The sequence below is a fragment of the Ursus maritimus genome, unplaced genomic scaffold, assembly GCF_017311325.1.
Source record: "Ursus maritimus isolate PB19 unplaced genomic scaffold, ASM1731132v1 scaffold_27, whole genome shotgun sequence".
NCBI classification, from domain to species: domain Eukaryota; kingdom Metazoa; phylum Chordata; class Mammalia; order Carnivora; family Ursidae; genus Ursus; species Ursus maritimus.
The window spans coordinates 36,121,550-36,145,902 of NW_024425230.1; the positions used below are offsets into that span (position 1 = coordinate 36,121,550).

The 24,353-nt window shown below is 51.8% G+C and overlaps 1 protein-coding gene across 1 annotated transcript in view; it reads right to left on the reverse strand.

The window, feature by feature from the left end:
* The window catches only part of SMAD3 (SMAD family member 3), a 109,972-nt gene extending 90,395 nt beyond the window's left edge, over window positions 1-19,577 (reverse strand). The window contains exon 1 of the mRNA XM_040643075.1: window positions 19,251-19,577. Coding sequence (XP_040499009.1) covers window positions 19,251-19,456 — 206 coding nt within the window. The 5' untranslated portion in view covers window positions 19,457-19,577. The remainder of the gene's footprint in view (window positions 1-19,250) is intronic.
* Window positions 19,578-24,353: the final 4,776 nt, after the last annotated feature.

Genomic DNA, 24,353 nt, shown 5'->3' on the forward strand with positions numbered 1-24,353 from the left:
GGGGGCCGGGTGGCCACCGGAACCAAGAACAATCGATTACACGGTGTTTCTGAGTCCAGCAAAGCAAGACTTTCCAACTGAAACTATGCAGAAAATTAAGGTGGGCAGATGGTAGTCATCAAAGCAGGGGTCTGGCAAAGACCACCCCTCCCTTGCAGAAAGTTTTGAAAGGAAATTCACTAAATTTCCTTTGCTAAAGGAAAATTTACTCTTGAAAGCAAAGAATGTTGATGGGGGCGAGAACAAAGTCATTCCTGCTAGCAAGGGGGAGCCCTCCAGGGCTGCTCCCCCAAAACCATCACATCATGTTGAAAGTGGAGTGGAGAGATCTGCACAACAGCGGGGTGGCCTTTCACTGGCTCAGACCCACAGTCCTGGATGCGTTTGTCCCATCCCCGCCTCCCTCTGAACACCCCGGTACTCACCATGTGACCACAGCAGAGAAGGCCTGCTCCACTACGCCCCATACTTGGGTATCAAGCCCGCAGGGAGACTGCAGGCTCTTTGGAGGCAGGGGCCGTATTTCCCATTTCTCAGCTTCATAAATACTTGACTGATGCACTCTTCATTCACCTCAAAAACGGCAACTTACGTCTGGCCCATGTGTCTACAGCTGCTTCTCAAACCTTGTCATTTTAGAACCTCCTGGAACATCCTCCCACTTTGTGAAACTCTTTGGAGTTGATGAGAACTGACAAGTTTTCCTTTCTCCTGTGGCTCATTTCACACCAACTTAAGCAGTCCCCTTTGCATTCCGAACCACCACCTGAAAGAGATTCACTTAGCTGTCCTTTCCCATTCGGGCCCTTTCCATTAATGTTTAACCCGGACAGCTGTGCCCCATCAGATTTCTTAGGCCGCAGGGATGGATTCCCTGCAGGGAACCACTAACAATCAGGCACAGACGGGAGTGTTTAAATGTTACAGCTGATGAAGTGGCAGAGGCTCTCAACCAAGGGCAGGACCACGGTCACCGAAGCACAGAGAACAGCCTACATGCTTCCATAGCCCCTGGAATCCACCGGGGCATTGCCAAGGATCTGACACAAAGGTACGCCAACATTGGCCAAAGCTTCTGACTTTGTTTCTTGGGGGGGAAAAAAAAATATATATATATATATATGGGTGTGTGTAATGGCCTGTTTAATCCATTTGGGCTCCACCCCTGCCCTGGCTCCACCCCACACTCAGGGCTCGGAGTTTCCTGAGCAGAAATAACCAACTACAGATGGTTCCACTACTGCAGAGATACTGAGAAACCACTGACCCAGAGATACAAGAGAATTGGAGCTCTAAACCTCAGGGTAGCGGCAGCTGTGATCGCCAAACCAACAGGCTTCGAGAATCTAGAACACTGCTGTGTGCATTCACTTTTTGTTTATTTTTTAAGCAACCACGATCACTCCCCCCTCCAGCCAGAACAGACACCGGTAACACCGAACCACAGCTTTACATAAGATCTAGGTTCTGTGATTCCGCATCCTGGCTACACACCACAATCACCAGGAGAACTTTAAAATACTGATTCCCAGGGCCCCCCTGCAGAAATTCTGAAGTCACTGGTCTGAGGTCTGGTCATCAAAGGTTTTCTAAAGCCTCCAGGATTAAGGACCTTCCGCAGGGAGCCTGACAACCAAATGTGAATCGTTCTGAAGCAGGAGTCCCAGTTACCAGAGCTCACCTTGAACCTCAAATCTTTTTCCATTCTGTCTTCTGGGGGCCCCAATCTCTAGCCCCCACAGCGATTGTACAGTGATCCCGAAACTATTTGAATGAATAACAGAGCCAGTCATTTCTTTGAATGCAAGCTCAAGAATCAGAATTTTTACAGTGGAAGAAACTTTATAATCCTGGTAAGCCAACGCCTTTGGTCTGTAAAGGAGGAAAGCAGGGGCTGGGGTAGTCCAGCGACTCTCCCAAAGGCACCACGCTGGCTTACTGGGGCCTTCTGCTTATGGGTCTCTCTCCTGACTGCGCGGACAGACTCTTGACAAAAGCAGCGTCCAAGGAAGGGTTCTTGTTCACTTACCGGAGGCTTTCGGATGCCCTCCTCCAGTTAATCTCTGGAAGGTTCCAAGCCTCAGTGGCCTTCAAACAGCTTGAGGACAAAATGATGCTTCTCTCTAAAGATTCCTGAGTGCGTTTGTCAAATTGCAATCCTCAAAGAATCTACTCACTGGCTGAGGTTCACGGAAAAAGCCATTAGCAAAGAGAATCTTACTGCACTTTTAAAAGGGCGCCCTGTGGGGCTGAGCTGCGGGCCTACCAGACCAAGAGCCAGGAGTGGATTCTGGTCCCTTGTGGCTACGAGAGCACTGATTGTCGGTTTAAAATCTCTAACCAACCTGCGAACACGTTTCCCTTCCTTCCTGTGTTTTTATAGCATCACGGGTGGACTGCAGCTGGTGCCTAGACGCACGGGAAGCATGTGCTTTGGGCTAAATGGGAATTCCTCTCTGCCTGCAGACTGATTTCCCCTGGCCCAGGAGCAAGGAGTAGATTCTCATCAGGTGGGCCTTGTTCCACCCCAAGCCTGGAAGCTTCGGAAAGGAAGAAGTAGGCCTGACTGTCCAAATCAGCAGAGCATTTACAACTCCTGGACCGCAGTGGCCCCCACCAACTAAGACGCTCAGTAAATTTCTGGAGAGTTAAACAATGACTATAACGGAATTACATAAGATCATTAAGGACTGGGCCACTTCGGAAATTAGAGCATCAGATGAAAGCTTAGATCCATCCCCTAGGAAAACGTGCATCAAGAAAACAGCAAAGGGGCACCTGGGTGGCTCTGTCAGTTAAGCATCCAACTCTTGGTTTCAGCTCAGGTCATGATCTCACGGTCCGAGAACGAGCCCCACGTCGGGCTCTGGGCTCACCAGGGAGTCTGCTTGAGATTCTCTTTCCCTCTGCCCCTCCTCCACATGTGCGTGCCTGTGCTCAAGTTATTCTCTCTCAAAATTAAATAAATAGGGACACCTGGGTGGCTCAGTCGGTTGGGCATGTGCCTTCAGCTGAGGTCATGATCTCGGGGTCCTGGGATCGGCCCGATGTTGGGCTCCCTGCTCAGTGAGGAGTCTGCTTCTCCCTCTGCCCCCCTCCCCTGCTCATGCTCACTCACTCTGTCTCTCATATAAATAAAATCTTATATATATAATATAAAAAACAAATCTAAAAAAAAAGAAAACAGCAAAATACCAGAAGTCAGAGGAGTCAGGAAATATTACGGCTGATTTAGAGCTTTGAGATTCTCTCAAGCCTGTCATTTTGTAGCTGCAAAGACCAATACCCAGAGAAGCCAAGCTGACTTCCCCGAATTCACAAAGCCAACCTCCACCAGGGAGTGGCCGAGGGCCCCTCGGCCTCATGGAAGCAACAGGACCCAGGGACTGCATTCCCTCCATGCGTGCTTCTGTTTTCTCGAGGAGTCAACACTTCATTGAACCTGGGCTCTACCAAGAATGAAGAAGAAAACCAGTGAAGGTTGTGGGAGGAGGACCGAAAGGAAAGGCACAAGTTCAATCCCAGGTGTGGCTGGGACGTTCCAGTGCTGATGTCCAGAGTGCAGCGGCTCAGAGGGTCTCTAGCTACGGAGGAACACAGAGCTGGGGGGGGGGGCGCCCCCACCATGAACCCCAGGGCGAGGAGCCCCATGCAGGGCAGTTCTGATGCAGCCCAGCTGGGGTAGCATGAGGTCCAGCCCGTGGTTTGATTCTTTTTGTTACTGAAGCGAAGGCCGATAGGCAAAAAAATAAAACTAAAAACACGGTGGCCAAAAGATGACATTCAAAAGGATTCTTGGATCAAAGTCCCTTTGTGAGTACTGTTATTTTACCCTCCTCCTAACGGTAACCACTTCCCACAGAGCCCCAGTAAGGCAACCGTGCAGCCCACAAGAGAGATAGAAGTATGACCACACTTCCCTCTTATAAACAGGCGATGGTAAACATCTGAGACCACTGGTCCACAGCCGTGGTTAAACAAAGGGTTGGGGGCACCCTGGGATGGCAGTCAGGCCCTCCACCTCCCCACACGCTGACTCTCCCTCCGGGAGTGGGGAGCTCGGGCCATTAACTTCAGAACCAAAGCTGATCAAACAGATCCCAGCCTCACACTGGGACAGCTCGGCCTCACCTGGCCACGACTCCTAGAAACCCGGGAATTTTCAAGGGAAAGTAGCTGCTTTGGTTCCAGGCCTATGCTCAAAGGTCCCTCGCTGTGGGGGACCGTGTTCGCAGGGCAGAAGGACGACGTCATGTGTTTACTGAAGTGTGCAACACCCCCAACCCCCATCTCGTGGATCAGCAGTGGTGATAGCTTCTCTCTTTTTTTTTTTTAACAATAAAAGCGAAAATGGCAACTCTTTCAATCAAGCAAGAAAAACAGGCAAACCTCAAGCAAACATCTTTAATTAGCTTTGAGATGTTCCCCGCGGTCCTGAGTTATTCCAGCATCTAGATCAATGGGAAAATGAAACAGGAGGCCTTGGGACAGGCTCTCTGGGTTTTTGTTTTTTGTTTTTTGTTTTCTCTGAATTGGAATGGAAACGCATTTGCCAACCTGAAGTCAGTTATTAGCTTTCTGCGACAGGAAGACTCCAGGGTATTCCATCTCTGCCGAAAGTTCCACCAGAAAACAACCCCCCAAATTACATAAATCAACCAGCAGTTTGTTTTTAACCGCTACAACATCATAGAATTCTCATTTCTTCGTCTGTATGCTTTCAGAGAAAGTTTCCAGCAGATTCAAAGCCGGTGAGACTCACAAAGACAGTAAGCGTGCCATTAAATTGCACAGGGTTTTGAAATGAGAATACCACAGGAACCTTTAGAAAATTTCCCCCGGGGGCAGGAGGCGCTCAGCTCCGAACCCTTCCCCCACTCCATACCCTGAACCCTTCCCCCACTCCATACCCTGAACCCTTCCCCCACTCCATACCCTGAACCCTTCCCCCACTCCATACCAAGGGCAAGTTTCTGCCTTCATCTTGTCAACAGGAAAACAAGACCGGAGGGGTGGAGACAGAACTGCTTAAAACCACTTGGCTTGGGTCACAAGATGCCACCCTCAGGCATGGCTTTTGGAGGCCTCTAGGGGTCTTCCTTGTGAGTCGCACATCCGTTTGTCTCCCTGAACCCCAAGTTCACACCTCTCCCAAAGATGCCGCATGGCCGAAGGCCACGATCCACCTGCTAGACACCCACACACAGTTACATAACTGTTTCTTCATCTCCTCTCAGCTGTAAGCTCTGTGCGGGGCAGGAACTGGTCTCTGAATGGTTTTCCACTGCAACCTCAGAATTAGCAAGACAGCCCGGGAGTGCGCAGGAATCCAGGCAGAGACGGTAAGCAGCAATCCACAAGCACTAACTGAAATTCACCAGCGCCTAGCAGGTGCTAAGTACCGGAACGAGTCAAAGGAAGAGCCTCCATCCTTGACTTCGAGAGGCTTCTCACAATCCATTACTTGTGCCATGACCGCCCGTGACACGACACTGACCAACGAGAGCCCAGGAGGCTCTTCCTGGAGAGAGAGACCCCCACGGAGAAGCAACCTCTTCTGCCCCCTGGATGTGCAAAGAGAGTTAGTGCCTGGAGCAGCTCTGGCCATCCTGGACCCCGGGGGGTGGAGCCTGAAGGCAGAAACCCTCAGGCTGAAGACAGGCAGAGCAGAAAGACAGAAGGCTCCCAAGTCCTTGCTGAAGCCTGAAACCTCCCTGCCTCCAAACTTCGCAGACAGAATAAACCTCCCCACTGCTGAAGGTGTCCGTTGGATTTCAGGTGACTTGCAGCCCAAAGCATCCTAATGCAGTGGGTCTGGCCCCGATACGGAATACAGGCTATAGGATGGACCAGAGAGGGAAGGGCCAACTGGCTTAGTGCAGTACCAGGCAGGAGGGACCGAGGGCCTCCGCTGCGGAGGAGAGGGTGGAATGGTCAGGACTGCCGGAGCTCGGCAACAGATTTCAGCCTTACCCACGAGATGGCCTGGTCATCTCCATGGAGCCCAGGGCCCAGTTCCCACGATGTCTCTCCGAAGAACTGGGACATAAATAATTAATACTCCCTGCCCATACTCACCCACACACATGCCTCCTTGTGTCTGTGGGGTAGAGAGAGGGGGGGTGAGAATGCATCTTGTTCTATTTATAAGACACGGCGCAGCCACAAAGGATGACGACCAGAGCTCCACAGTATCAGCTCAAGTTCTCCAAGCAAGTGCTGCCAAGTTTGGCTTGAATTTACACTTCCCTTTTCTCAGCCTGTGACCGGTCCTCTTTGTCACTCCAGCTGCGCTCCTTGGAGCTCATCAGACAGGGCCTCGCCTACAACAGCCGTTAGCTTGGAGAACGTAGAGGACTCAAGTCTCTCTCCAGACTTCCAACAAATGATTCGGAGCAGGAGAAGGTCACAGGAACAAACCCTGAGAACATAAAGCAGCAGGGGAATGGCTCCTAGCCCTTCCATGTTCTCTACAGAATTCCACTGGCAAAGGGGTTATTTGGGGCCATGTGCTTTACAGAGGCCCTGGCACATTCCATGCATTTACCACAATCAAAGAGAAAGAAAAGGCATGCTTGCTGTTATTTTTAATTCCTCAATGCCTTCCAAAATTCCCCAGCAGAAGGATTATCCACTAAACTTGCACCAGCCACCGGCCAGTGGGATCCTTGAGGCCTCTAAATGGAAAAGGGGAGCAGGAGAGGTCAGCTTCCAGAAGAAGTCTCCGCTCCTGGCCATTAAATATCATCTCAGTTGCACTGAGCCTGAGGGCATCTCCTGGGTTTTGAAGGGACATGGCCTATAGAGGACACAGACGTTCTAGAGCCAGCTGAATGCCTTACCATCTTCCCGCTGCCCCCCCCCACCTCCGCCCTCTGTCCCCTTCCCTTCAGAGTAACCACCAGCAGAGCCAAACGTTCCCTAACTCCCACTCCAATTAAGGAAGCTCTGGCGATAACCTCACTTTGATTATTTCTAAGGCCTTACCCCGTTTTCAAATCTTACATTGCCAACTTGCTAAGGGACCTTAGGCAAGGTCACTTCTCCTGGACTCGCAGTAAGTAACTCAGTCTCTCACCCCTTAGCAGTACCATGTGAATGGGCTGAGCTAATGCTCCCAGTTACCCTGGCAGGTTGGCTGGACTGTCCAGGCTCACGCTCACTTTCTGGCCATAACTAATAACAGCAGTGCCCCTTTTCACTCTTAAAAGTGTCCCAGTCTGGTCGATACATTCTGTCATCACCCTAGATTCTAGAAGGGCTAGGACTTCTGAGACAAATCCGGCTCCATCTCTTAGCACGAGACCTAAAGCCACTTACCTAGGCAATCACCTGGACATGCTTATGAGACTGAAAATGGTGAGAATGGTAGCCCTTTCTTGGGGAGCCGGGGGGCAGACAGCCGGGGTCAGGAACCGGAGATCTGAGCTCAGATTGCTGCTCTGCCACTGACCCCTCAAAGCCTCAGCCCCTCCCCTGGGAACACGAGTAACCATCCTTCTCAGAGAACTATAGATGGGGAAAGAAGACCAACCAGTTGATCGGTGGCCCATGATAGCATCTAGTATACAGTCAGCACTCATTTCATGCTGCCCCCCCCCCAAGGTGAGAGGGCTCAGGGGACGGGCCCCAGGTCAACACAACTGAGTCAATTCCTCAGGTGAGGCCCAGAGCATCAGCTGGCCTCAGCTTCTGGCACCGGGCCCCAGAGCACGCACGCCCTGAGTTCATACTCCAATTAAACTGTGTACATCCTTCGTGATTTTTCTCTAAGGCTTTTGTGAAAATCTGGGTGTGGATTTGCAAGCCTTAGTCCGTCTCTGTCAGAAAGCATCTTTGGCAATACGACAGAGCTGCACTTCATAAAGAAATAGGAAGTGACACTGTAATATTGTCCAGCCTGCAAGAGCTTTGAATGCATAGCTTATCCACATAAATAACGTCAATAATCCTACTGAGGAAGGTATTATTGTTGCCATTTTACTGATGAAGAAAGGAGGTTCAAAGAAGCAAGGGGACATCTCCGTGTCACCAAAGCAGCAAGTGGGGAGCAGGGGTTTGAACGTGGATCTCCTGAACATAAACCCAGAGCTCTCCACTGTCCTATGCTGTCCCTTCAGAAGTAGGGCTCGATCGGCCTTTTCGAAAATGGTCCATGAACCACGAGCAGTCCATGGACACAAAACTTTATCTTCTGGAAATCTGTCAGCTTCCATTGACAACACCAACAGAAAGCTGACTCTAACCAGATACGGTAAGTTGTATCCCATCCCTAAATGGTCAGCATGTTTTCTGCTTGCTCTCAGGGCTAAGAGAAATGAGCAACATTGGAGTGCCTGGCTGGCTCAGTTGGAAGAGCGTGTGACTCTTGATCTCAGGGTTGTGAGTTCGAGCCCCACGTTGGGTGCAGAGATGACTAAGAAACGTAAATAAACTTTAAAAGAAAAGAAAAGAAATGAACAACACTAACTTAATAAATGATGTTGCTCTCTTATTAGGGAATATAATCTGTCCTTTTAAGACACTTACAGTGTTCTGTGAGTCTGCAGGAGAGAACGGAGGCATGCTTGCTGACTGCAGTGTGGTCAGGAAGCGGAAGGCCTGCTGGCCTAGATGGTCATCAAGGAAGAAACGGAAGAACACTGTCCAGGGACACTCCACCTAAGGCGCTGTGCCAGGCACAGGGGACGTCAAGGGGGACACCGAGATGTGGTCTCTAGGCCTTTGCTTGAAGGGACCAGGCACCACTAGGCTCACTTTCCCAAGGAATTCATGGCAAGAGGCGGGCATGACTCACCAGCTCATTACCTGAACACTTGGGCTCCCGGAGCCCTCCTGGCTGGACAGCTAGTCTTCTCTCCTGACGGCGAACAAAACACTATTTTCACCCGGGCCCAGACATAGCCTAACGCTGTCCACATGGTAGTGTAAGGGTTTATGACTCTGACCTGGATAACTCAGGCAGAAAAGCTGCTGTTACCGGCCGCCTAGTGGGGGAGGAAATGAAGTCCCAACCCAGCAGTGGCTTTGGCCCCTACTTGAAAATCCCCGAGGTACTCAAAGAGCAAGGTCCAAACGCCAAGCCGGGCCTACAGTAGCCTTCCCCGGTTCCTTTATGGCCACACACCCCCTCCACGCTCTGACCACCCCAAAATGCCCTTCTGTGCTCCATCTGGCCAGTGCGCCAGGCAGCCTTTGCCCCACGCGCATGCTCTATCCATCCATCGAGGTCCTGCTGGAGTACCACCTCCTCCGGGAAGCCTCCTGCCTTCCCCCCCCAAAGAGAGCTGCTCTTCCTCTGGGCTCCCAAATCAACACTGATGTGACCTTTACTAGAATGTCTGTCCCACAAGCCCACCATCACTGTGGTCGGTGGGATTCTTTATGCCTCCATGCAGCTCAGAGATAGGACCTCTCCTCAATGTCACCATAGCCCCTGAGGCCCAACGCAAAGTCAGTGCCCAATAAATGCATCAACGGACAAATGTGCGAGTGGGCGTCTGGCTCTCAGCTCCACTCCTGAGACAGGCGGCTACAATACGTATTGCCTTCTCCCTGAGCTGTAATCCACACCCATCCAGGTTCAAGGCGAAGGAAATCAATCCCTGTGGAAGTCCCCAGAGTCTTGTCCATACAGTGGTACCACCGAGGCTGGGCCTCAGTCGTGGCTCCACAACAGACAGGAGGTGCCAGAAACAGGCCTGCCCCACCACTGGTGGGTCCCAAGCAGAGGACATGCAAAGGCCCGCGTGCCGTATGTTACGTTCAAACGATACAAGTCAAGATAACGAACCGATACATAGAATATAGTCTATCCTCCTACCTTGACAAATACCTTCATGCAACCTTGGAAGGCCAGGTTTGCATTTAGAGTTCCCCGGCCCCTTGGTTTCACGGTGGAATGCGGACATTCGGGGAGAACCGGGCCCGAATGCCAGCCCACCCCCTGGCACCATCACACACACTCAGAGGGGCTTCATGCACACCCATACAGATGCCACGAGTGTGAATTCTATCCAAGTCCTCCATCCCCCTGCCCTGCATGCCTTGTCAGAACGTTAGGCCCACGGGGGCGCACACGTCCGTGGCCGAGGCCGTATGCCCTTCCTTGGGCAGATGGGTCTAGGGGAAGCTCACCCAGGACTTGGAAGCAGTCCTGAGACCACCGGGGCAAGGAGCTGAAGGGTCAGGACCCAGAGCACAGCCTGGAAGGAGTTGATGCCGGCTCCAGACGGGCCACCCCTTGGCCCTACAGCTCCGCCGCATGAGAAGGAGCGCACAGCCAGAAGGAGGGCCAAAGCCCAGCCCTGAGGCATGAGTCCTCTCCTGTGCACACCTAAGGGCAGTCAAGGCTACCACCACCCGCGTCTAGGTCATTTCGGAGCCATGGTCAGCCGGGGCTGACCATCCTTACTTGACAGCCAAGCCGACTGGTGAGGTGGTACTTGGGACCGGAACTGCTTTCCAACCGGGTCTCAAAAAAACCCCAGCAACAATAAACATCATGCACTTCCACACACTTACGGGCAGGCTATCGAGACGAGGGCATGAGTCACCGGCGTTTCTTCTACCCATCCCCCGCCCCAGGAGCACTGATTCATCAAAGTTTGTTTTCAATACTATTATTTTTAGTCAGCCAAACAATTTTTTAAATGACAATAAAGAAGGGGAGTGGGAGGGCAGAACCACCCAAGAATATGAATTGTTTCTCTTTCAGTGGCTCGCCCAGCCCTCCCCCAACAAGTGCCATGCTTGGGAGCCCTTGCGGATCGATGAGGTGGATTCTGTTACTATGTAAACTGAGGTTCTCCAAACAGTGAGCTGGCGGGGGGGGGGGGGGGGGCAGTCCCATCCCCATTTTACAGATAAGGAAACAGGCTCAATAAATTGAAGCAAATGTACCCACGGTTACCACAGAGCCAGCAACTGGCAGGCTCAGACCCAGGCTTGTCAGACTCCAGCGCCCTTTGCTCCTTCCTCATTACCAGGCTTTTCCTGTCCACCCACGTCCCCCCCCCCCCCCCGCTCCCCAGGTAATATTTTAAGAATCTGTTTGGTTAGAGATAAATGGCTACGTGCAAAAATTTAAAGGGATAGCAGGGCAAACTAACTCACCCTGGCCTCCCATGCACACAGAGAAATAAGGCTCACTTGAGCCCGAATTCAACGAGGGTCAGAGAGACTTTACAACAGGAAAGATTGGAAGCAGAAGGAAAAACCCAGCTTCCATCATCCGTGCCTGCTTTCAGCCACTTGTAACTACTCAAAAAGTCTTTTCTGGATCCATTACTCCACAGTTGGGCTTAGCCCAGAGGTGATTTTTTAAGGAAAAAATGCCTTTTGGCGTTTTTGAGCTGTGACAGCGTAAAAACAGACCTTTAAAAAACACACACCCAGAAAGCATCACTATTTTCAAGAGTCCAGTCTGAAAGAAAAAAAAAAAAAGGTGACACCTCAGAGCTACAACTTGGCGTGGCAATCAGTGATGCAACATAGGGCAGCAAAAGCAACCAGATTTACAGCTCCCAAGGTTTCAAAGGTAAGCCCTTACACAGTGTGTCTTAAACGGTACTCCCGTCCTCAACTGGGAGCAAAGCAGCGGGAGAAAAAGTTGCCTGGTGTCAGCATGGAGGGCCATGGCATACAGAAAAAGTACTTTTTCGGGGGAGACTCACTTTTCACTCCCTAGCTGGGGTTTCAACATGTAACCTCTTAACAAAAGGCACAATGCTTTCAAAATCAAGTATAGCCTTTCTTTATATAGGTGCTTGAAAATAAATAAAGGAGGCTTCCTGGGTAAGCTCTGACATATGAGCAAACATTTTCCACAGGTATCCTTTATAATGCCCACCTCTTAACATTTCGCCATTTTTAGGCGTCTGTGGTCATTAGTGTAAGTAAACTTCCTGCTCTGAGAATGGCCAAAAATAGCAACAAAAGAAGAAAAATTGCTTGCTGCATCTCAAGACACACAGCCTTCGTGTCTTTATCCTCGAATTCAGTTTTTATATTCCTTGGTAGTTAAATTTCAGGGATTTAGACTCACAGGGTCCAAGGGAGAGGCAGGGAGGACAGAAGGGTACCATAACCAAAATTAAGACTGGATTACAGTAGTTTTATTACTTTCATTTGTATACATTAATTGGCACCAGACTGATAGGCTCTTAGGACATTAATAATTAAGAAAGACCTGTGATCTATTATTCAACCGAATGCATGCAAATGGGAGCTCCTGAAATGCTTGCATGAAAACCACGTCAGTGTTAGAAAGGCCCTCCAATAAGGCTTAGCTCACCTATGAACTGAGAACATCTGAGGCCCAGAGATGTTAAGCAATTTGCCCCAGGTCACACAGGCAATCCGAAACAGAGCTCAGCCTAGAACCTAACCCAGGTCTGCTGACTCCTGCCTCCAAAATGACCCCAAAAACTTTGTTTATGATGAATTTTTCTTTGACAGCATTTATGGGGAGAAAAAGCCTGCTAAACAAACTTTAGCCTAGTCCAGAATTAGCCAAACTTCTTAATTAATAGGCTTCTACTGTGTTTTCATTTTCAACTGAGTCTCTCTGTCAAAACATTCTGCAGCGATGTGCCGCTGTGGCTGGCTGCTGTTTACAAGCAGAGGCCTCGGATAATCACCAGCGGATAGTGTGACTTGTCCTACAGATTTGTTATTTCTAAAACTGTTAATTAAATCAAAACAAAGAATAATGTTACACACTCACGCACACACGCACGTGCGCGCGCGCACACACACACACACGCAAATTACCCGTCGGGCGGGAGTCAGTAAACCGTAGAGCTTGAGGGATTCGGCTCTCTGGCGTCAAGAAAACAGTATTTACAGATTCACCAGGGGGAACACCTACAGCGTTATTACACATGCAAAGAACCCATGTTGGCAGCCAGTGGACTAGAAGATACCAGAGGGTAGGGATGGTGCCTGTCTTCTTCACTACATCACCCCGCCACCTAGCATGGGGTTTGGCTCCAGGTAGGGACAACGCAGGAAAGCAGACAAATGAACGGGACGAGTTCTCTGGGGATCTTTGTTCTGAAACTTGGCATAGAGTAAAATTAGAAACCAAATTTCTGCGGGGTGGGGTTAATAGGGCCGTTTCCAACTGTTTCCAGGAACCACTGTGCTCGAAGGTGGAGACACTGAGGGCTCCATGGCCAGGAACCTCTCAGCCGTCACTAGATGGGTCCCCGCCCTCTCTGGGGAGGAGCTAGTACCACCCCACACAGCCCAGCCATCCTGTCTTTACAAGGTGGTAAAAGCCCCCACCCCGGGGCATGCTCAGCAGGCTGCCCTCAGGAGCAAGCTTCCTGGGCACTTCTCCTCCCAGCCAACTAATATCAGATGTGGATTTGGGGAAGGGGGCAGAGTTTTCTTGTTTTGTTTTGTTTTTTTAATAGGTCAATACCTCAATGCAGAAAAGGACAAAAGCTAATTATGACTAATCATGAGCCTTGTTGATTGAGAAAGCTGTATCCCACTTCAGAGAACTTAATAGCACGCATAGGAGGCTGGGGGCAACGTGGATAAAAAAGATGGGAGGGGGACCTGGGTGGCTCTTAAGCATCTGCCTTCGGCTCAGGTCATGATCCCCAGGGTCCTGGGATCGAGCCCCGTGTCGGGCTCCCTGCTCGGCAGGAAGCCTGCTTCTTCCTCTCACATTCCCCTTGCTTGTGTTCCCTCTCTCGCTGCCTCTCTGTCAAATAAATAAATAAAATCTTTAAAAAAAAAAAAAGATGGGAGAATAAGGTAGTAGGAATGAAGTCTGATTTCAATTTTTAAAGCCCAGCGCTGCTTGGTCCTATTTATTTCATAGAGGAGCTCACACAGAACAATGGCTGTATTGTACATTACATGGCATTAAAATCCCCTAATAAATTAACGAGTGAAAATTAATGGTCGCTCAGTCCATTAAATCATGTTAATTTTATTTCCATTAAAATAATACAGCAATTACAAGTTTACATTATTAAACCAATATTTATTTTTCAAAAACTCGTTTTAATTGGATTCCTGATGGGATAAGCTTGAGCCACATTCTCTCGATTTCATCAGCCTCTTGCATTTCTCATCAGAACTAAATGACTACTGGATTGGCTGGCTTTTTTTTCCACGATTAAAATGGTTATTTGAAACTTGACATCCTTGCAGAGATTTTTAAAAATAGATCATTCGAAGCTCTTATGTCCACGCAGAAACTCGGGCTTACAGGATTTAGTTCAGCAAGCGTTAACCAGAGACCTAAAAAGCTAGCTCACGCCAAAATGCTGACATTCTAAGTATCCACAATCATCAAGAAGTTATCCGGTTTTTATTGACACTCTTTGTTACATTCTGAGCTAACATACCTAAAGTCACCGTTCCCACGGAGGAAACCTGAATTTCAGGTTTGCAATACTAAATTACTTTTTACTTCAAAGAGAGAATGCTGTAAGCAGGGTAAATACTGCACACAGGTCACTCGCCCTTCCGCGCAGGCCATGAAGTACGATAGCACTCAGTTTAGCAAAAGACAGGAGATAAAGACATCCTCATTCTTGTAGACCGGTATCACCACGTACCCAAAAATTCACATGATCACACTGTAGTCCAGAAACTTCCTTTGGATGATAATTCCTCGCATTGACCCTTCCCACCTCTCCCCACCCCCTCCCACAGAATTAACGGTCTGTCCCCATGTCCCTGGGCATTTTGTCCATCCCTCAGCTGCAGCTCATTTCCTGTATCTTTGGCCAAGTCCTTCTCCCCCTCTGGACAGGGAGCTCCTTGCGAACCAGTGTCCTGCCTTGTGCATGGTAACAGGTATTTAACAAATGAGTAAATAATTTAGTAATGACCGAGTGATGAACGCAGAAGGCTAAAAACATAACACTTATATCTGTCAAACTCCCTGGTTTACAAAACATTTCCATAGGCCTTATATCACCCTGATGTCACGGGTGCAGCCATGAAGGCTCCGAGATATTAGAGGGAACTCTAAATCCATCCAGATATTAAAATGGCAAGATCCAGGACTTGAATTCTGTGCTTTTTCTGGCGAAAACAGATGGCTGACATTATTTTGTTTTCTAACAGTGACTTCGACAATATTTAAAAGGCACATTATAGTCCCCACCCCCACCCTCAAATCACTCCATGCTAGAACTCATTTTTCTTCTGATGGGGACGAATAAAAACAAAATAGCAGTTAGACCCTCAAATAATGCCTTATTAATGTTTCCCTTACTGAAGCGGAAGGTCCTCACAGGCAGGGGCCATCTCAAATTTACCTCTGCATCCTCTCCCATTGCCTGGAATATTGACTCAGACCTGGGAGGGGGCCAAGAACTATCAAGGAATCAACAAGATCCAAGCCCGTAACCTCTGATCAGAAACTGTGAGCAAAGCATTGTCTGTAACATGATGGGCCCAAACAGTTAAGTCCTGAGTGTAAGCAGCAAGTTCCAAGGCTCCAGATGTCAAGGGAACATCAAGTGGCTCCTAGGTTCAGCCGGAGCTCTGAGCCAGCCCCCAGAGTCAGCTACTGTGGTCTGTGGTCCCCTCCTCTGCCCCGCTCCCTGTACGAAACTCCTTTAATCAAGGTTAACCAGAGAAAGGAGTGGATGGACCACCTCCCTGGCAGCCAGAAGTGGGCTTGCTTCCCACAGGCTAGACTGGAATGGTGCTCTGAGCAGCAGCAAGAGAGAGAGGTGGGTGGACAGGAGATAGTGAGGTCAAGAGGGTATTAAAAAGAAGCCACTCCTGCAGCCCTCGTAATAGGTCTGCCCCCAGACGTCTGAGAAAGGAGCCTTAAAGATGACGTTCTTTTTCCTTTCTCCCTAGGGTGAGAGTAGCCTGGCGAAGTCCAGGTGGCTAACAGGAGGAGGCCATGTTCAAAGAACAGAGTCACAGAAGAAGAGATGGCATGTGTCAGACCTGGTGTCTGGTTCAATTCTCCCGTTTTCCTCTGGACGTTGGCACAAGAAAGCCCAGATTCCCTTCCAAACAAACCAGACTAGAAGCTTGGTCCAGCTCCCAACAACTGGGCCAAGGCATGGAGCCCGTCGGTGGAAGCACAAGTTACCAGCGTCCATCAAAACAAGTCATTCTTAAGTGTGCCTGGCCCCTGGTTACTGACCTAGCAGGCGCACACCTTCTCTTCCTCTCCGTGGTAAATGCTAGGACTCCATGCTTATCTCCAGGCCAGGAAGATGCCTGCTGCTTTACTCAGATACTCAGGCAGGTGACCAGCAAGATGCTGTTATACAACTTGTCTACGTTCTGCCCAGACTGCCAGACCTCTGAGTATCCTGATAGCCTCTCTGCTGGTGTATCTAAATCAAGCTCTTACCACTTCCTTGGCACGGGTCTCTTTCACATTCTTGGTATCAGTAAGCCTGTATCGCTCCAGCTCTCCTGATCACTGAGGCAGGTTAGAGCCAGCGTAACACACACAAGCATGCAGTCTGGAAGACCCTAGGATGCGGCTGTCCTTGCCAAAGGCTGCTGATCATGATTACATATTAGCCCAAACACGCTTGTCAGATCTCCCCAGACTGGGGTCTCCTGAAACCCCAGGGTAGTTTTAACCACTCAGTGCCCCACCCCCCCACACACCATGGGATAACTAGGTTAAACATCTCCCCTGGTCAACTTTCCAAAGCCCTCATTATAAAAGGTAGGGAGAGAGAGCAGACAACTTGACAAACACCACTACGCTCTTTGGGGCTTAGCAGACACACTGATATCACTAACGTGGAGGCCAGCTAGACACCTCCCCAAGACGTGGCCTTTAGTTTCCTGCCCACGACCAAAACAGTGGCAGCTGTTGCCAAGGGAGACAAGGTGACCCAGAGGCGTGGGCACAAAATCCAGGGATGGAAATCCATTTTGTTTGGATCCACCCAAGCAACTGGGTTTCCCTGAGAAAAGATGAAAAACAAAATCTACCTTCATATCCGGCCCTTGCCAAGGCAGGTAGAAGATGCGCCACTCTAACAGAGTCATATGGGAAGGCCAGGCACAAGCTAGCTTGAACTCTCAGAACCGTCCAAAGCCTTCCGTTCCTATGCCTCAAGCTGTGGAGAACTTTGGAGGAGGAAAAGGCAGGCCCTAGCTAAGCTTCCCTAGAGGGCAAACCCCTATCAAGGCAAGAGAAAGCAAGGGCTCTCCTCCAATCAGTCACCAACCCGAAGACAGAACATCAGCAACTTTACCAACAAAGATCCAGAGCCGCCCCCACCCCAAGCTGACAGTGCTCTCGCATTCAGCAAAGAATGTAGTCAGAACTTTCGAAGCAGCAGCGCGTGGTAGGAAAAGGAGCACATGTGGTCAGAGTCCCAAGTCCACTAAGCCAAACCTCTTCACCTCCCTCCTCCAGTTTTTTCAACTTTAAAAAGGAGATAAATCTGCACTCTGACGGCCTCATCTATTGTTCCAGGAGTTTCTTTCTTTCTTGATCTCATTAAAACCATGTGAAAGTGCTTTGTAAACTGTAAAACACTTCATGCAGCTGCTCATTTTATAACTGATGCCTTTCTTTCTTTCTTTTTTTCTGTTTCAAGGCACAAAGCACTTGTCCTCAATGCACCCAGACAGGTAAGAAGGCACGTTTTGCACACCCCTCCCCAGATGGGAGAAGTATGACACTCACTCACCCTGCCCCCGCCCCCAACCAAAGGAATAAAGAAGAATTCAGACCCAGAGCTGGGCCCAGAATCCACAGCTCACGACCCCATCACATCACACCACCTCCTCTGAAGTCAATTCTGGCTCCTGATCACACGCCCAGGGCGCACTTCCCAGACGACACACCACCTTCCCTCCCCTTTATTGACTGGATCCACCCAGTTAAAAAAAAATATTACTTTTTAAGTCAGCACTCCCACCATATGTGGCATTTATTTCCAGAGGAGGCCCGTTCTGGGTTCCTGTGGACAGATGTTGCTTTGTGCCTGCCTCACAGGGCTGGCAGGCCGAGTACAGCTGCCCCAAGCAGGTGGCCAAGGATGCAGTCCACTCCTGGCCCAGCAGCAAGGCCCACAGTTTCTGTGGGGCTCAAGTCCTGCAGACCCTCTACTCATTCCTCTGCAGCCTGGGACCCCCAAGGACATCCCACCCCTTTGCACACGCATACTCCCTTGGTACAGAATCAGACTTTAAAGGGGGCCCACAGAGAGAGGCAGGAGGCTAAGGTGCCCCCCCCACCCCGCCCCCGACACACACACACGCACACACCCCCGTTCCCAGCCAGGGGCAGCAAAACTAAGAGAAGGCCCTGGGGAGTGGAGAGAAGTCACTGACCCCTTCTATCAGCCATCTGTGAGCTCCAGCCTGACCTAGCTAGCGCGATGCGGAGGAGAAAGGAGGTCCAGACAGATGGCAAAGCGCTTTGGGAAGAAGGGCTCTGCAGGAATGCAAGGGCCGATGCGAGGCCCACTTTGGGGTGCGTTTTGTTATCTGATCAGCTCGAAGCTCGCTCTCTCCTCCATCAGCCCGCAATCTCAGGCTGAAAGCCAGGCAAAAAATCGTCGGGGGAGGGCGAGAAGAGAAGACCCTAACCTCTGCCACTTGTCTCTCGTTTGAAGGCACTGCAGTGCAACTAAAGTGCGTGTGTGCGGAGGGGGCGGGAGACTGGCACAACCGAGTCTAAAAATACTCGATAAAAATGCTAATCCCGAAGGCAAAGAGAGAACGAAGAAGGAATCTGTCAATCACGAGGCTCCCGCTCCTCACCCACAGCCCCAGCTGTACGGACTGCATTCCTGTTGCGGAGGAAAGAAGTGGGGGGACAGGACTGAAGGAAAGAAAGGGAGAGACACCACCACCTCCACGAGCGCGGGCCGCGGGGGCGGGAGGCGGCGGCGGAGGAGGGGCTCAGGCCCGCCGAGCTGAACAAAGCGGGCCTCAACTTCTAGCCCGCAGCTCCCCGGAGTGGGGGCGGCCAATTTGAGCAGCACCCCCCTTTCCCGGAGCCGAAAAACGAATGTGAGGTCTGGAAGTGAGAGTGCCCCGTGGAAGCCCCAGGCTCTGAATTTTTGCAAATCCAGAGAAGGTCTTGTTTGGGGTCCCCCCTCCAGCCCCTTCCGGACCGTGTTCCCACTGTCCCCCCCTTACACACACACACACACACACACACACACACACACACACACACACACACCAGCACTCTCGCTCCAACCCCACCCGGCCGGCCCCGCCGCGCCTGGGGGCTGGACGGGCGCGCCCCCCAGGTCGCTGGGGCCCCCCACCTGGGGATGGTGATGCACTTGGTGTTGACGTTCTGCGTGGTGATGGCCTTCTCCAGTTCGTCCAGCTGCCCCGTCTTCTTGAGCTTCTTGACCAAACTCTTGACCGCCTTCTCGCACCACTTCTCCTCCTGCCCGTTCTGCTCGCCCTTCTTCCAGCCCAGCAGGCGCTTCACGATCGGGGGGGTGAAAGGCAGGATGGACGACATGGCTGGGGAGGGCACGCGGACTGCCAGGGGCGCCCCCGGCGGGGCTGGGCGCGGCGGGGCGCCGGGGGCGCAGAGGGGAGCTCGGCCGCCCAAACTTCGCCTCAACTCCTGGCGAACTTGCCCGTGCTCCGGGCCGGGCCGCGGCGCTGCAGCCAGCGGGGCTCGGCGCGCGGCCCTGCGCCCCGAGCGGCTCCCGCGGCGGGAAGGAGGGCGGCGGGGGAGGCGGGCGGACGACAGCGGCGCCGGGTCGGGAAGGCCCCGAACGCGGGGCGGAGGCGGCGGCCGCGAGACTCAGAGTGGCAGAAGAAAGTTTGGGTTTCCGCACGGGGTAGCTGTTTGGGTGCCGCCTCCAGGAAGGAAAGTCCAACCCCCAGCCAAACTTTGCTCGCCTCGCTCGCTTTGATGCGCAGATCCCTCCGCCGCGGCAGCCTCGCCTCCCCGCTTCCCTCCTCCTTCCCGGCTCGCTCGCTCGCTCGCTGGGCCGGCCCGGGGCGTGCGCCGCGCTCCCGCTCCCCGCTCCCGCTCCCGCCCGCTCCCAGTCTGTGTTTCATGCAAATCCGCGTGCAGCCTCCTTTCCAAGCGCTGTCACCGCCCCCTCGCCGCCGGGGCTCCCCGCCTCCTCCCCCGCGCCCCGCCGCCTCCGCCCCCGGGCGCCTTGCCCACCCCCAGCCTCCGGGAGGGTGCCCGGCCTTCCCCCGCCCGGCGCAGAGTACGCCCACGTGGGCGACCCGGGCCGGCGGCGGCCCTGGCTGGTGCGCGCAGGACCCCGTGCGGCCCGGACCTCGAGTCCGGCGGGCGCCGGGAGGAAGTCGTGGGAACCGAGCGGCGAGAGGGGAGGGCCGCGCTCCTGCCGTGGCGTCCACTCTCAGCACCCACACTCAGGAAGCTCGGTTGCAGTGGCGGGCAGGAGAGGGCCAGACTGGCAGCGAGCGAGCGCCGTCTGGCCAGAGGCTGGCGGTGCACCTCTGGGGGCACCCCGGTCCGAGAAAGGGCGCACGGAAGGCTGAGGCCCAGGAAGTCGGGGCGCGCTCTAGGATGCGCGCGGGCTGATCCCGGGCAGGGGCCTTGGCGGCGCCGGAGCCCCGGGAGCTGATTTGTTTTTTGTTTTCCTCTCATCGGTGAGATCACACCGGCTGAGAGCCCCGAGTCTGTGTGCGGAAGAGAGAGTTGGGATGGGGGGGCTCTCAGAAGTGGGGATTTGGGGATCCCAGAGACTCCCTGGATAACTGCTGGAGCCAGAGGTCCCTTGGGCCTTGTGAATCAAGTCCCCGGCAGAAAATGGGCCTCAAAAACATCTGTTGAGTTCATGAAGGAATGAATGGGGGCGCTTTAGAATTTATCTTGGGGGAGGGGAGATGACATTACTGTGTGTTTGCAATCTTATGATACAAAAAAATCCGAAATTCGACACCCCAAAACTTTGTTTCCAAAGCTGCGAACTTGCAAAAAGTGGGGCAGAGGGGAGTGTACTCGGGAGGTTTCTGTATTCAAACTTAGGCTTGGTGGGAAGCAAAGAAACACCAGGACTTTGGGGCGCCCGGAGATTGTCTCCCCGCCAGCAGAATTCAAGGGCTTCTACGCACAACCCCCCGCAGCTGGGTCAGGGGTTACTCCAGACCCTCAGGGCGTTTCTCCTGCTGCCCCTCCCCTGCCAGGCCTCTAAGCCCGGTGTCTACAGCCTTTGTTTGTTTTTAACAGCAGGAAACCCCCCTGGTGAGAAAGACGTTATCCGCTAGCGGGTGGGGAGTTACAAAGCTCTGTGAGGTGTGGCCCAATCCACAAAATCAGCCCGGTAGCTGCAGGGGTCCCTGCCTTGGAGAGAAGGGCCTCCCACAGGCCTGTCAGCTGCTGCCAAGGGCTGTGCTCTTCACACTCCCCTCCTAACTCCCCTGCCGCTTGGCGCTGAGAACCCCTGAACCCCAAGTGGGGCCTTCCCTTTCCTGGCTAGTCCTAGGGTCCCCTGCAGCCACTGTACCATGACGTTTCACTCCCTTCGTCCCAGCTGTCATCAAAAGAAGAAAAGGAAACCACAGTCAACATGGATTGATGGCTTTCTTCATTCCAGGTAGCCCAAAAGCTGCCCTCTGCGTTAATCCTCAGAATGGCCCCTGAGGTAGGTGTCCTGGTGTCTCCCATTCACAGGTGAGGCACCTGAGGCACCTAGACGATACAATCCTTAGGATTCCAAGCGGGGCAGCTGAAATTTGAACCCAGTGCTCTGTGAGGCTGAAGTCCACATTCTTGCCTGTGTATTCAGCTCGAGGCCTTCCAGGGGCCTGGCAGGCAAAGGTGACATCACTGATAGAGCTCTTTGCAAAACAAAAGTTCTTTACCCGGGTGAACTGTTGTGGCAGCACAAGGAATGTTTGCTCGCCTATTAAATAGTGCCAGAAATAGCTTTCCTCTTAGCCTCCTGCGGTAGTTGTGGGAATCTCCTGTGAAAAGCTTTGCAAACAGTCAAGCGCTCTGAAGGGATAGAACCCCACCTTGGGGCCCCAGGAGCGGATGCTACCAGAGGCGGTTAATGGAGAACAGTTCTGTTAGACCCGCATCTATGGGATGCCTCTGTGTGACAGCTCTCCCCTTCATTTCTGGGAAGGCTGAAAAGGACGCTGAAGGCCCCTATCCTTGGGGAGCTCACAGCCTAGAGAAGCACCAAGGCACAGGAGGCGTGTGCCTGGGAGAAAGGGCCCCTGCAGGCATCACCCCCTAGTAAAACATTAATTTTAAACGGAATATCAAACCATTCAAATGGGACTGTCGTGAGGCAGTCAGAGTCACAGGACCTCAGGCTCCCTCAGTGACTTGACCTGACTTTCCGTCCTGGCTCCCTTCACCCCACTGAGCACCTCCTCTCGGCTATAAGAAGGGAGCAAACAGTTGTTACCGTGCAGAGCAGTGAATCTAGAAAGCGTGTGAAAAGTTCCCTCCTGCGATGCTTTCACACAGGCAGAAGCCACGTGTCGTGGAGGTGGGCGATGTGCCCCACAGAGGTCAGGAGCCAAAGAGATCTGAAAATTCAATGGAGTGGAAGGCCCTGTGTGGACCTAACCGTCTCCAATCATGGCCTGGGAAGAGCTCCTCTTTCAGCCCTCCCATTTTCCCGAGGGGAGGAAATAACTAGTCAGCAGCTAGTTAGTGTGGCTGAACCACACTTTCTTGCACTTCCTTTGCATGCCGTCATCCGTGTGACAGGGACAGCTCTGCATGCAGAAAAACAGGGCCGGCCCCACGTGTGAGTCCAGCAAATGCTGTTTCTGGGCTAGTCCTTCCTCCTCTGGGCTTCGTCTCTCCACAAGAAGAGTTGAGGGACTAAGCCCAGTTTCAACCAAGCAGTGAGGAGGGCTGAGGAATGGATTCCTCCTGGTGCCAAGAGGACCCTACGTGCTCCTTTGACTCTGGGCGGTGAATGGGTGGGCGGCTCCGGATGGATAGGAACTCTGTTCTGGCGCCTGGTCTCTGGGGCCCAGCCAGGCCAGCTTTTGCAGAGCTTGTCCTTGGAAGGGAAACATGAGCCCAGTTAATTTTTCATCACCGTAAGTGCAAAGTTCAAGAGAGGTGGGATGGGGCCCGAGGCAGCGACTCTGTTTCCCTGGGAGTAGTTAGTCCTATCAGGAATTGCCTCGCAAATGGACTTGCCAAAGGGTTCTCGTGCATTTGGAGTGGCTCCCAGGTAGAACACTGGAGAGAAACAAACACATGACTTCAATTCTGATTATTTTTTTCCATTAGCTAAAGGGTGTTTAATCAACAAGTGGCAAATCTAGAAAGAGCTTTAAAATTGTTGCATCTTCATGTTACGCAGACATGAAGTGACATCTGGTGAAGGGAGGTGATGGGCAGTACGGACCTAAGTCAGAATCGAGGCAGGACTAGAACCCTCACCTGAGAGAGCACCTCGGTCTGTGGCTCTGTGCAGCACCTTACACATGGGAGCCCGCCCACGGCACCAGGCAGAGCTGGGTTCAATTTCCAGTTCTATCTCTTTCAGCTCTGTGACTTTGGGCAAGTCCCTTAACTCTCCGTATGTCAGTTTCCTCTTCCATAAAATGGAAATAATACTCACACCTACCTGGCAGAGTTGCTGTAAGGAATCCGATAACCCATGTTGAGAGCTTGCCACCAACACAGCACGCTGCACACACAGCGTGGATACGGTTGGTGCCCACGACAGAGCACGCGCAAACCAGAGGCCACAGAGTACTCTGTACACAGAGCAAGTGGATGGATCTTAAAAACAGTTCCAAGGGCAAATGGTAACCCAGAGGATGAGATAAGTAACATAACGCTACTTATGTAAAAGTTTACATGTACACAAAACAACTGTGTACATTTGAAAGATGTCTTAAACAAAAAGATACACATTGAACCACTTCACTCATTAGAACAGGTGTCATTTAAAAAAAGAAACAGACGATAACAAGTGTTGGAGAAGACATGGAGAAACTGAACCCTTGTGCATTGTTGGCGGGAATGGAAAATGCTGGAGCGTCTGTGGTGAACGTAGGTATAGTGGTTCCCCCAAACACAAAACAACAAACAACTACACCAAGAGTTACCACGTGATCAAGCAATTCCACTTCTAGGTTTATACTCGAAAGAAGCAAAAGCAGGGACCCCAACAGCTATTTGTACACTGTTAATAGCAACATTATTCATGATAGCCAAAAGGTGGAAGCAGCTCTAGTATCTACTAACGAGGGAGAGATAAACAAAATGTGGTACATACATACAACGGGATATCATCCAGCCTTAACAAGTTTCCAGAACCTTCCAGCCCAGCAGTCATGATATCTCACATTGGAAAGCACAGTCCAAATTATTTCACACGTCCGCCTCGTAGCCACCCCTAGGAACATGCAGACTCAGGGGTGTCTCCATCTGACAGGGTAGGGAA